The sequence below is a fragment of the Ranitomeya variabilis genome, chromosome 4, assembly GCF_051348905.1.
Source record: "Ranitomeya variabilis isolate aRanVar5 chromosome 4, aRanVar5.hap1, whole genome shotgun sequence".
NCBI classification, from domain to species: Eukaryota; Metazoa; Chordata; class Amphibia; order Anura; family Dendrobatidae; genus Ranitomeya; species Ranitomeya variabilis.
In genome coordinates, this window is record NC_135235.1 from 630,182,867 (window position 1) to 630,197,216 (window position 14,350).

General features: G+C 42.3%; 2 protein-coding genes across 4 annotated transcripts in view; one reads left to right on the plus strand and one right to left on the minus strand.

The window, feature by feature from the left end:
* LOC143767249 (uncharacterized) overlaps positions 1-14,350 on the plus strand; it is a 165,395-nt gene that overhangs the window by 25,218 nt on the left and 125,827 nt on the right. The gene's annotated exons all lie outside the window — the stretch shown is intronic.
* Positions 1-14,350, minus strand: part of LOC143767257 (uncharacterized) — a 21,587-nt gene continuing 7,237 nt past the window's right edge. For both annotated transcript variants that reach the window (XM_077255460.1, XM_077255459.1), the window contains 2 exons: positions 9,218-9,308; positions 1-2,505 (listed from right to left, as the gene is read on the minus strand). In XM_077255460.1, the coding sequence (XP_077111575.1) occupies positions 1,244-2,505; positions 9,218-9,308 (1,353 nt within the window). In that variant the 3' untranslated portion in view covers positions 1-1,243. The remainder of the gene's footprint in view (positions 2,506-9,217; positions 9,309-14,350) is intronic.

Sequence of the window (14,350 nt, forward strand, 5' to 3'; positions counted from 1 at the left end):
AGGCAAGCGGAGCCAAACAGCCAAAGCAGCTGGAAAGCCTGGCACCCCACAGAGCACAGGGCGGTGCAGTCTCCCACGCCAACCAGTCTTGGAGGTGGATTGGCGTGTTTATCGGCTGAAATCTGGAGGATATGTTTCCCGGCTGCAATCTGGATGATATTGTGTGCTGTGTACTTTATGTGAGATGAACATTAAAGAGACTTTTGTTTTGAACTTTTGCTGGGTCACTGCCTCATCACTGCACAGCAAGGACACCGCTGCACTACAATATATACATACATACACACATACATAAATACAGGTGGTTCTCACAAAATTAGAATATCAAAAAGTTAATTTATTTCAGTACTTCAATACAAAAAGTGAAACTCATATATTAGACTGAGTCCTTACAAACAGAGTGATCTATTTCAAGTGTTTATTTCTGTTAATGTTGATGATTTTGGCTTACAAGCCAATGATAACCCAAAAGTAATTTTATCAGTAAATTAGAATAATTAATAAAAAAAAACTTGCAAAGGCTTCTTAAACATTTAAAAAGGTCCCTTAGTCTGTTTCAGTAGGCACCACAATCATGGGGAAGACTGCTGACTTGACAGATGTCCAGAAGGCAGTCATTAACACACTCCACAAGGAGGGTAAGCCATATAAGGTAATTGCTAAAGAAGCTGGCTGTTCACAGAGTGCTGTATCCAAGCATATTAATGGAAATTTGAGTGGAAGGAAAAAGTGTGGTAGAAAAAGGTGCACAACCAACTGGTATAACCGCAGCCTTGAAAGGATTGTTAAGAAAAGGCCATTCAAAAATTTGGAGGAGATTCACAAGGAGTGGACTGCTGCTGGAATTTTTGCTTTTTGTGAGAATATGTATATATTACACATACATGCAAACCTATATACAAACACATACACACAAGCTATGAACATGTTCTACGCTTGGGTGGGGAGTCTGTGTTTCTCTCTCTTCCCCTACTCCCACACCCTGGTGAAGCTGCTGCTGCTCCAACCGTCATCCTGGCATTCGCTAAAGGCGTCAGACAGAAGGACACATCTCCGATTATATAGGTATATTATTTTATTCTTATTAGTTGTCAATAACATAACAAATGGTAACTGGTAATTTTATACATTTTATAATCAATTAGTGAACTAAGTTGTTTTATATTTTTTGCAGATGAGTAACTTCCTATAACTTATATGTTTTTATAGTACATATTGTCAATAAGACAAAAAAAAAAAATGGCTACTTCCCTTTGTGAGTTCTCTGATGTATTCTAAGTTTGGCTTTCACACTATAACATTTACCACATTCTGAACATGAAAATGGCTTATCTCCTGTGTGAATTTTCTGATGGGTAACAAGAATTGTTCTGGTGGTATAGCATTTCCCACATTCTGAGCATGAAAATGGCTTTTCTCCTGTGTGACTTCTCTGATGTATTACAAGTCGAGCTTTTAATCGAAAACATTTTCCACATTCTGAACATGAAAATGGCTTTTCCCCTGTGTGAATTCTCAGATGTTTATCAAGACATGCTTTCCAATGAAAACATTTCCCACATTCTGAGCATGAATATGGCTTCGCCCCTGTGTGACTTCTCTGGTGTGTAACAAGGGTTGTCTTACTACTATAATATTTTCCACATTCTGAGCATGAAAAAGGCTTTTTTTCTGTGTGAATTTTCTCATGTAGTGTTAAAACTGATTGCCGTTTAAATGATTTCCCACATTTGGAGCATGAAAATGGTTTCTCTCCTGTGTGAATTCTCTGATGTATTTTAAGGTTGGCTTTCACCCTATAACGTTTCCCACATTCTGAACATGAAAATGGATTATCTCCTGTGTGACTTCTCAAATGGGTAACAAGAGTTGTTTTCAGGTTAAAACATTTCCCACATTCTGAGCATAAAAATGGCTTTTCCCCTGTATGAATTCTCTGATGGTCTTCAAGTTTCGCTTTCACTCTAAAACATTTCCTGCATTCTGTACATGAAAACGGCTTATCTCCTGTGTGAACTCTCAGATGTGAAAGTAGACTTGCTTTCCAATGAAAACATTTCCCACATTCTGAGCATAAAAAAGGCTTTTCCCCTGTGTGAATTATCTGATGCTTAACAAGATATGATTTTTCTGTAAAACATTTCCCACATTCTGAACATGTATATGGCTTTTCCCTTGTATGGCTTCTCTGATGTATAACAAGGCTTGATTTACTATTGTAATATTTTCCACATTCTGAACATGAAAATGATGTCTCCCCTACATAAGCATAAGCCATTTCATTTTCAACAGCACTTTTTTGACTTTCAATTTGCATATTTGTCTTTAATGAAGCAGTAGAGGAGATGACTTGTTGAAAAGGATCAGAGGACAGATTATTTCTGAGTTGATCTTGTGTATCTGAGAAAATTACATGTTCTTCACATGTATCTGGTGTGCTACTACAATTATCAGCTGCAAAATCTGAGAATATCCAATGTCCCTCAGAGCTCCTGGTACAGTCATCTGCCAAGAAAAAAACTGATTTGTATTATTTTTAAATAACATTGCATTTGAATTATATTAATATTTTTTGTTATATACTTTATAATATTTTCATATAAACTAATAGAATTCAATTATCAACAGACTAAGGCTTTAGATCACAAAATAGTTGCTGATAATTTATGGTGTTATTCCACCAGGTTGTGCTCTTTCAAATTTTCACTTTTCTTCAGGTTAATGTTTTACTGTGTCTGTCACCAATCATTTCCAGTTTCATTTCAAGAAGAGATTTGTAAAGATTTCTGTAATTAGTTAATTGCCGTAGGTGATTTCATCTTATGCATACTTTGACTGGTACAAACGCTCTACCATGGAGGACAGCACATTGAAGGAGCAGTACTGGTCATGTACACATTGTTATTTCTGTCAGAGGAAACAGGCTCAAAAATAACTACCTTGGACAGACTTGACACAAGCCACTCCGTTTGGCACATTCCAGAGCAACTCTGGCCTTCACTCTTTAACCAGCGTATAGTATCATTTCTCCAGTCCTGTGTACAGGGTGCAATTCTAAGTATCCAGTAGCATAGCGACCGGGGTGGCAGAGGGGGCGACTCCCATGCTCCAAGGGGCCCTCCTGGAGCTACTCTACTGTAATTATATCGGAGTGGACAGCGAGCCCATACAGTTACAATTTTCGGCAGAGCAGGGAGACTCAATCTTCCTGCTCTGCCACCCAGCCACTATGGGGCCCCTAGATGCCGATACAGTTGACAGCATTGATGAGAGTGGGAACGTCACGCTCCCTCTCCCATCATCCCCCTCTCAGCGTCTGACATCTCTGACAGATACTGACAGGGTTGAGTTGACGTCACTTCTCTGCGCTTGCTGTGCTGAGATGTGTGGGCACTCAGAGCAGCGAGGGAACGAGGAGGAGAGATGAGTATTGTATTTATTTTTTATGGGGGTGCATTAAACAATATAAAGTCTGCCTATGGGGGTGCTTTATACTATATAAAGTTTGCATATGGGGGTGCATTATACTATATAGAGTCTGCCTATGGGGGTGCATAATACAATATAGAGTCTCACTATGAGGGCTGCATTATACAATAGAGAGTCTGCCTATGGGTGGTATATTATGCAATAGAGAATCTGCCTATGGGGGTGTATTATACAATGAGGAGTCTGCCTGTAGAGTGCATTATACAATATAGAGTCTGCCTATGGGGGGGTGCATTATACAATATAGAGTCAGCCTATGGGGGTACATTATGCTATATAGAGTCTGACTGGTGATTGCATTATACTATAGCCTGTCTATGAGGAGTGCATTATATTATATAGAGGCCTATGAGGAATGCATTATACTATATGGAGGCCTATGGGGAGTGCATTATACTATATGGAGGTCTATGGGAAGTGTATTATACTATGTTGAGAACTATCTGGTATATTATACTATATGGAGGCCATCTAGGGGACCATCATGCAGAGTGGAGATTACAATGAGGGGGGCATCATACAGTGTTGGAGCCATCAAACAGTTTGAGGGTTACTATGGGGTTTGTATACTGTGTGGGTGATATTATACTCTGAGGGGGCATTATACTGTGTACAAGAGAGCATCATACTGTGTATAGGGGAGCTGTGCAGAGGGGAGACTCCGGACATTATTAAATGTAAAGTGGACACTTATTGTAATAGGGGAACTCGGGTTACTGTGACTGTCAAAGGGGCACACAGGGTATTATTGCTTTTTGGGGGCAAAATGTGGCCACTGTTTCCTAGGGCACTTGCACAGGGCATTATTATAATCTAGGTATAATCTAGATACACACAGAACCACACAGTAGGTGCAGTAATAGGGACACATATTGCAGCAGTGGCTCAGTATTGGGATATCAGCAGGATAAGAAGTTTGTGCAGGTTGGGGATAGATGGGGACAGTGCTGAAAATATGAGAAGTGAGATGTGTCGCTGTTGTAATCTCTGCAGCAGAGGCCAGGCTCGAAGAAGTTGTCATGTCAGTCTGAGCCAGATGGAAAAGATGGGAAAAGTGAGTGATTCCATCAAAAAGAATTGACAAAAGACCGACTGGCACTTGCAAGCTAATGTGAACAGGTGCATACTAGGAGCAGCCATCTCCATATACAATAAACAAAAAAAGTTGCACTCTGTAGTGCTAAAGCATGCCAATATGAAATATGAATAGCAATACTGCTTCTAGATACTAAGAAAAAAAAATGAGACTCTTAGGCTGGTTTCACACTTGCGTTTTTGTCTGCAGCGTTTTTTGCACAAAAAACGCATGCGTTTTTTTCTCCTATATTTAACATTGAAAACGCATGCGTTTTTTTGCACATGCGTTTGGTCGCGTTTTCAAACGCATGCGTTTTTTGGCAGCAAAAAAATGCATTGCTGTCTATGTAAACGCATGCGTTTTTAAGCACATGCGTTTGTTTGCGCTAAAAACGCATGCGTTTTTATAGAAAAAAACCAGAAAACACACTGAAAAGCCACCCACCACCATCAAGGTGATAAAGGGATCTAAACCCTAACCCTAACTCTACCCCTAACCTCACCCCTAACCGTTTAATGAACATTTTCTGACAGTCATATTGCCACGTATTTAAGTGCCACGTATCACGTATTTCAGTGCCACGTGCCACGTATTTAATACGTGGCACGTGGCACTTAAATATGTGCCACGTGACACTTAAATATGTGCCACGTGGCACTTAAATATGTGCCACGTGGCACTTAAATACGTGGCACTTAAATATGTGGCACGTGGCACTTTAATACGTGGCACGTGGCATACGTGGCACTGAAATCCGTGGCACGTGGCACTTTAATACGTGGCACGTGGCACTTTAATACGTGGCACGTGGCACTTTAATACGTGGCACGTGGCACTTTAATACGTGGCACGTGGCACTTTAATACGTGGCACGTGGCACTTAAATATGTGCCACGTGGCACTTAAAGTGCCACGTGCCACATATTTAAGTGCCACGTGCCACGTATTAAAGTGCCACGTGCCACGTATTTCAGTGCCACGTATGCCACGTGCCACGTATTTAAGTGCCACGTGCCACGTATTTAAGTGCCACGTATTTGAGTGCCACGTATTTAAGTACCACGTATTTCAGTTGCACGTATTTCAGTGCCACGTATTTCAGTCACGTTTAGGGTTAGGGGTAGGGGTAGGGTTAGGGTTTTCTTGTTTTTTCTTGTGTTTTCTTGTGTTTTTCTATAAAAACGCATGCGTCTAAAAAACGCATGCGTTTTACCGCGTTTACATGCGTTTTTCACACATGCGTTTTTTTAAAAAAACGCATGCAGACAAAAACGCAAGTGTGAAACCAGCCTTAGCACATAATTTGGTAAATTCATGCATGCATTCAAGCAATTTCAGACCGCCATGTCGTTGGTTGCTGGGCATGCACGAATTGGCCAAAATATTTGCTAAGGGTCTCATTTTTTTTCCTAGTATCCAGAAGCAGCATCGCTATTCATATTTCATATATTTCATATTGACATGCTTTAGCACTACAGAGTGCAACTTTTTTTGTCCATCAGAAAGAACATCCTCTGTAAGTCACCATCTATAACTATGCAGTAATCATTTATAGATTCCATAGGACTGGTATCTACCACTGACCATATGGTGGTAATATCAATGTTGGTCTTTGAATAGAGATTATTTTCAGTAACAGCTCTGTCATCTGCTGAAGTTCTCCTACATCCACATAAGGGTGTGGCACTATAGTTTTAATCAGAGTTACCTGGTTAGGGGCCCACTCAGAAGTTTTGCCCCCTGAACAAAAACCCTAGCTACGCCTTTAAGTATCTCATCTTATTCTGGACATTTTAGATTGTGGAACACAAGAGAATAAAAATATTGAAAATTACAACCAATTAAATCCTCTGAACTCCAGGAGTATTATATACAGTACATAGCAGGGTGCACAGTTCAGTTACATAGCTCCACTGGAACTGTATAGAAAATAGCATATATTATGTTTGTGGGGCTATCATATCACCACACTTATTATAGTATACAGTGGGGGAAATAAGTATTTGATCCCTTGCTGATTTTGTAAGTTTGCCCACTGACAAAGACATGAACAGTCTATAATTTAAAGGGTAGGTTAATTTTAACATTAAGAGATAGAATATCAAAAATAAAATCCAGAAAATCACATTGTATAAATTAAATAAATGTATTTGCATTTTGCAGTGAGAAATAAGTATTTGATCCCCTACCAACCATTAAGAGTTCCGGCTCCTACAGACCAGTTAGACGCTCCTAATCAACTTGTTACCTGCATTAAAGACAGCTGTCTTACATAGTCACCTTTATAAAAGACTCCTGTCCACAGACTCAATTAATCAGTCAGACTCTAACCTCTACAAACAAGCGTTATTTGCCCATGATCAATGGTAAGCTTTGCCGAATGACAAAAAATCACGGATGTTGTTTTTCAGCCGCACCTGAATGAAAAAAAATCACGGATGGTGCTTCTTTTCTGCCGCACCTGCTTTTCATTGACTCCCTGTAAATTTATTGACGGTTGGTAACCCAGTCTATATATCCCAGTGTGAATGGAACTAAAAGTGTCAGGACAGCGACCTACGGTCTCCGATATACATAATGTGTACATGACCAGTCTGTGCTCTTCCAATGTGCTTTCCTTCAAGGTTGAAATGTTGACATGGGTCATCCGCAACCAGAGCGTGGCACTGCCTGGCCACAGAAGCAAATGTAAAAAGAGCAGGCTCTGATACAGATGTCACAGTACCTCCTCCTCTCTTACGAGGAGCCTTTGAACCCTTGGGTCCAGTCTGATCTGGAACGATCGGTTGTCCACATTAATATTTGTTGCTGACACCCACAATTTCTCCTCTGGTACATAACCCTTCCATTGAATGAGATATTATTATTATTATTATTATTATTTATTGTTATAGCGCCATTTATTCAATGGCGCTTTACATGTAAGGAGGGGGTATACATAATAAAAACAAGTACAATAATCTTAAACAATACAAGTCATAACTGGTACAGGAGGAGAGAGGACCCTGCCCGCGAAGGCTCACAATCTACAAGGGATGGGTGAGGATACAGTAGGCGAGGATAGAGATATTAAAGAGATCTTCTCACAAACCGAGAGTCAAGGATCTTTTGTACCTCATACTCAAGACTGCCACTGACCAGGACAGGGTGAACAGGCGAACATATAATAATTTAATTTATATAGCACCAACAAATTCTGTAGCACTTTACAATTAAGCGGGGACATGTACAAACGAAAATCACTGAAAAAAGGTGATGCTTACCTGCCCAGGCCTCAGAGCAAATGCACTATCAGGGTGCAGCGGTCCACTCCCAACTAATTATGGCAGCAACACAGGTGCAAATACCAGTGCACAAAAAAATTCCAATCTGTATGTGGCATTATTCTCACACAGGTGATGCAGAGCATCTGGCTTACAGCCTATTACCAACGCCCATACCATTAGATCAGGTGGGCTGCCCAGTGCCTCCCAAATGCATCATGTGTGAACAGAGGCCACGGTTACAGAGCCATATGGGCCCAACTGCACCCTGAAAATAGGTAAAGTGCACAAAAACATATCAAAATATGCAAGGTATTGGTTAATATTAACCAATACCTTACATATTTTGCTAAGTTTTTGTGATGTCTGCTGGAGACCTCTGGTTGTCCTCTGGTTGTCATACCATCCCATCGGCAACCCACAATCATGTGACACGGGCTCCGAAAGGTGGGGTTTCCGTCACGCTTGCCAGAAGCGCGTGTTAAATGCCGCTGTCAGCGTTTGACAACGGCATTTAACTAGTTAACAGCTGCGGGCTGATCGCGATTCCACCCGTGGCTGTTAGAGGCACATGTCAGCTGTTCAAAACAGCTGACGTGCTGAAAAAGATGTGGGCTCAGCGCCAGAGCCCACATCACAGGGAGGGAGTCCGACATCGGCGTACTATTACGTCCAATGTCAGAAAGGGGTTAAACAAGAGATTTATGTCACACAAAATAGTTAATAAATAATATTTACTACGTCTACTTTACATCTGAATAATTTTTTAAACAATTTTTATTTGTTTGGAACTTAGAAGGGTTACGAGTCCACCACTGATGGTATCCTAGGGATGCTGTGAATGACAGCTCTGTTGCCCTATGGGATTGAGGGCTGACTGAACTGTCAGGATTTTAAGTGACAGCTCTACTGCCCAATCTGATGCAGAGGTGTGAGTATTGTGATTGACAGCTCATCCGTCCTATCTGGCTGGGTCTGTGGGATCTCCTCCAAGTGTCATTTGATCAGGGTTATTACAGGGTTATTTAGCACTCTGACAATTGTCAGTCCTTTGCCAATTGTAGCTTTATTCAAGTGGTGCTTGCTCAAAGTTGTATTCTAATCTCTGTTGATGACCTTGGGTTTACATTTTTGACCATCCATTTGACTTACCCCTTTATTTTGATCCACTACCTTCATAATACTCTGGCCTCAGACTGTTACCCAAATACGCTTTTGTCTTTTACCTCAGTCTACTATAAGTCTTTTTGGCACTGATCCCGGAACTCTTCACTATTCTGCCTTAGCAGTCCGTGAGTAATGGCTAGCGTCACACACAACACTAAGTATATTTAGAGGCAAAAATAGTGTCAAAATGTGTTTTTTATTTTTAAACAATACTACTCACCTGTGCAGTTATCTGTAGGAATCTCCTCTTTACACCGCTCATCAGCCCTCACATATGTCTCCATAGTATTAGTATGGGGCAGATGTTTACCCTGAAACAAAGATTGTAAAAGTCACAGACAGATGGAAAAATCATGTGAAATGTAGCATATACAATAATGTTATTAGATGACACTGATGAAAAGTACTGTGATTATATGGTTAATGATATGAGTAATTGTAATCACTTTTATGTGAAAGTTATGGGAGAGTTGCAGAGGGTGAGCTCAGAGCTGCCACTAGGAATTTCAGGGCCCTATACTGTCAAAATTTTCGGGCCCTCTTGGCACCCAGGCTCCATATCCAACCTTCGAACCTTCCACAGTTCCACCTCCCATTCTTGGAAAAACTCCACTTCTGCACCACGTCCTCACTAATGACACATTACCAGTTCCCATTGAACCCGATATCTCATACATAGCCATCAACTTTTGTTTTGGCCAAAACATTTTTAAACCACAACAAGGTATACTGTTGGCATGGCTCTACTCTACCGTATTAAACATTTCTTAAAACACTCAATACTCTTTTTAGGTATATTTTTATTCAAGGGAATGAGTCATATAATTTTTTTTTAAATGACCATTAATACCACATACAAGGGACAAATACATCACACCGTGACCAGACTACATATTACCACCACATAGTGACGGAATAATGCCACATACAATGGACTAATACTGCCACATCATGACCAGACCACATATTACCATTAAATAGCAACCAAATACTACAATACTAATCATTAATAATAAAAAATACAATACTAAGTGCCATTATACACAGGAGCTCTGTAAATACTGTCAGTGCACAGATAATACAGTGACTCCCCGGTGACATTCGCAGGAGCTCTGCATTTAGTGTCAGTGAACAGGTAATATACTGATCACTGGTGACATTATACCCAGAAGATCTGTACATAGTATATAGTGTATAGTGTTAGTGTACAGGTAACACACTGACTCAATAGTGACATCTCTAACTGAAGTCTTTCAGCTTTGCTTTTCTTTTTCATCCAGCACAGACCGCCATTACTTCTTCCAGCCAGGACTCGTCTAAGCATAAAATAACTCACTTTTTCAATTTCTTCTACACTACACAGCTGAATACAGATGTACACCCACCATTAATATGTAAATAGTTTTTATGCAACCCACTATTCCAAATATAAGCTGATATTTACAGTCTATGGAGGTGTCAAAAGAAATAGTTTTTCTTTGTCTAGATGCCTTATGAAACAAGACACTGATATCCATTTCCCTTATTCATTATGGTCGATGCTTGTGTACTTATCATGCTCCATCAGCCCATCCATTGTGGTGATGGTCACTCCATCTCCCCCCTCACTTCATCATTTGCAGTACCCCCTCACGTCATCTTTGCAGTCCCCCTCCCCCACTCACTTCATCATTTGCAGTCCCCCATCCCTTCATCAATTACATTCCCCTTCCCTTCTTCATTTGCAGTCCCCCTCACCCTACTCACTTCATCATTTGCAGTCCCCCCTCCCTTTGTCATTTGCAGCCCACCTTCCCTTCATAATTTAGTCCTCCACTCACTTCATCATGTGCAGTCCCCCTCCCAGCATTCACTTCATCATTTGCAGTCCCCCTTCCCAACTCACTTCATCATTTGCAGTCCCCTTCCCTTCATAATTTGCAGTCCCACTTGCCCCACTCACTTCCCCCTTCCCTTCATCATTTCCCTTCACCTCATCATTTGCAGTCCCCCTCCCCCATTAACTTCACCATTTGCAGTCCCCCCTCACTTCATCATTTGCAGTCCCCCTCCCCCACTCATTTCACTTGTAGTCCTCCATCCCTTCATCATTTGCAGTCCTCCTCCCCCCACTCATCAATTGAAGTCCCCTTTCCCCACTCACTTCATTTGCAGTCCCCCTCCCAGCACTCATTTCATCATTTGCAGTCCCCCTCCCCTCGCACTTCATCATTTGCAGTCGCCCTTCCCTTCATCATTTGCAGTCTCCCTTCCCCACTCACTACATCATTTGCAGTCCCCCTCCCCTCACTCCATCATTTGAAGTCCCCCTTCCCCACTCACTTCATTTACAGTCCCCCGCCCCACTCAATTAATTTGCAATCCCCTTCCCCCCACTCACTTCATCATTTGCAGTCCCTCTCCCAGTTCTCACTTCATCATTTGCAGTCCCCCCTCACTTTATGATTTACAGTTCCCCTCCCCCAACTCACTTCATCATTAACAGTCCCCCTCCTCCCCACTCACTTCATCATTAACAGTCCCCTTCCCTTCATTAGTGTAGTTAATCTCTCCCCATTATTTGCAGTCCCCCTCCCCCACTCACTTCATCTTTTGCAGTCCCCCTCCCTCCACTCATTTCATCATTTGCAGCCTCATTTCCCCACTCACTTCATCATTTGCAATCCCCCCTTCCCCCACTCAGTTCATCATTTGCAGTTCCCCTGCTCCCACTCACTTCATCATTTGCAGTCCTCCTTCCCCACTCACTTCATCATTTGCAGTCCCTCTCCCCTCCGTCACTTCATTATTAGGCTGCTTTCACACATCAGTTTTTTGCCATCAGTCGCAATCCTTCGAATTTTGAAAAATTGAGAATTTTGAGAATTTTTTCTCACAGACTTGTATTAGCGACGGATGGCCTCACATTTCATCTGTCATGACGGAGACAACGCATAAAGGAATTCTTTTGTGCACGTCGAAAAAACGGACAGCGGCGGATCCGGCGCCATCCAGTGTTTGCTAGAATGGAAGCCTATGGCGCAGGATCCGTCAAATCACGGATTCCAGCGACAAATTCCATTTTTTTTTAAACTGAGCATGCTCCGATTTTTTTAGGATCCAATTAGCTGGATCAGCTAGTCGGATCCGGCGAAAAAAACGGATCCGTCGCATCAGTTTTTCACAATCTGCGACAGATCCTTTTTTCAAAATTCGACGGATTGCGACTGATGGCAAAAAACTGATGTGTAAAAGCAGCCTTAGCAGTTCCCCTCCCACCACTCATTTCATAATTTGCAGTTGCCCATCCATCATTTGCAACCCCCTCCCCTCCTTCACTTCATCATTTGCAGTCCCCCACCCCCATTCACATAATTTGCAGTCCCCCGCCACCACTCACTTCATGATTAGCAGTTCCCCTCCCCTCACTTCATAATTTGCAGTCCCCCTTCTCCCCTCACTTCATCATTTTCAGTACCCCTCCACCTCCCCCCTCACCCACTTAATTAATTTTATAAAGAAAAAAAATGCTTTTCATACTTACCTCACTAACGATCTCTCTGCAGGCGCAGCTCTGCGATGACGTCATCGTGTTTGTGCCATCACCTGACCAGAAGTTCAGATAATGTGGAGGGAGCTGGATTTGCAGCCGTTCAGGATAGACGGCCGTGGAGCTTCGGGAAGCTAACAGCGCAGAGGTGTGTGCAGTGCACACTTTATTGCACGATGGGACCCGGTGAGCAGAAGCGCATGAGAGAGGCCCAGACTGTGTCCATCCGCCCACCAGGCCCCACAGAGCAGTAAGGGTAGGAATGCCCTGAGGGTGGCCCTGGGTAAGCCCTGCAGCTGGGCATGGGAGAGTTACAGAGGGTCAGCCCTGTAGCTGGGCAGGGGTGACTAAGGGTCAGCCCTGTAGTTAGGCAGGGGAGGGGTTACAGAAGGTCAGCCCTGCAGCTAGGCAGGGGAGAGATACAGAAGGTCAACAATGCAGGCTGGGCAAGGAAGAGTTACAAAGGGTCAGTCCTGCAGCTGGGCAGGGGAGTTTTTAGAGTATGTGCAGTGCGTGTTTTGGATGCAGCACGTGTCCGCTGCATCCAAAGCGCTGCCGGCTATTGAGCGCAGGTGAATCCGCATGTGTTCACTGAACCGTTTGGATTCACAGTGTCTAATACATTGTATGGGTGAAATAGTCATGCTGCAGTCTAAATGGAAAAGATAAATAGACATGCTGTAGTCTGGAAAGATGCGCCACATGTCAGGCTCCGCAGGTGAGCTCCAGGCGTCGGTGCATGCATAGTGGGTATGGGATTTCTTGAATCCCATCCACCATGCTGCAACATCTGGCTACTGAGGGTTGGTCGCTGCACAAGTATGCAGCATCCAACCAGCAGCGTTTACTGACCGTGTGTACCTACCCCAACAGGGGGATAGCATGCAGCTGGCACATCATATATGGGTCCAATTATACACTGGAGCACCATATATGGGGCCCATTATACTCTGGAGGATCATATATGGGGCCCATTATACCATGGAGGATCATATATGGGGCCCATTCTACCCTGGAGCATCATATATGGGGCCTATTATACACTGGATCATCATATATGGGGCCCATTATACACTGGATCATATATACAATTTCACTGGTGTTTAGGGTCGCAGAGCAACACATAGGACTGTGTGATCTATATACTGAAAGCAATCCATGATTACATGACCCTTGTGACTTAGGTCTTTGTATTTTACTGTAGAGTCAACAGCTAACATGAAGAGATGAACTTGGTCGGGCACAATACTTAGATAAGCCCTAGTGTCCAGATATCTATCCACAAATATCTGAGGACCACGGATTTGCTCACACAATGTTCTCCATTGTTCCACCAGCCAGAAATGTTGACACCTTACAAGTAAGGAACATGGGATTCATGCTGCTTGCAGCATGATACAACAGGAATGTCATCCGAGCAGATGATGCCCTGTGAAATCATTGTTGCTTTCTTTTGCCCAAAGAAGTTTTTTTCCTTTGTTTTGTTGGAAAGTAATGGCTCTAGACCTCGTCTTATGCAGAAATAGCCCAGCTGTGCTAAGGAAGGATGAGTGCATCCAGACACATTCATCCAAACTTTTATGAGTGTGCACCACCTGTTCTCAGAACAATTCTTGATATCTTCATGTACGAGTTGGTTATATCCACAAGATCTAATATTACTAATGTTTTTCTTTTATCACACTATTCTCAGTAAACTCTTGACATCATTGCACATAAAAACCCATAATCTAGCAATGATGACCTTATTCAAAGTCAATCAGATTGCTTAATCTTCACATTTCAAAAACTGATCATTTCATTTCATACTGCACATCGAGGTCT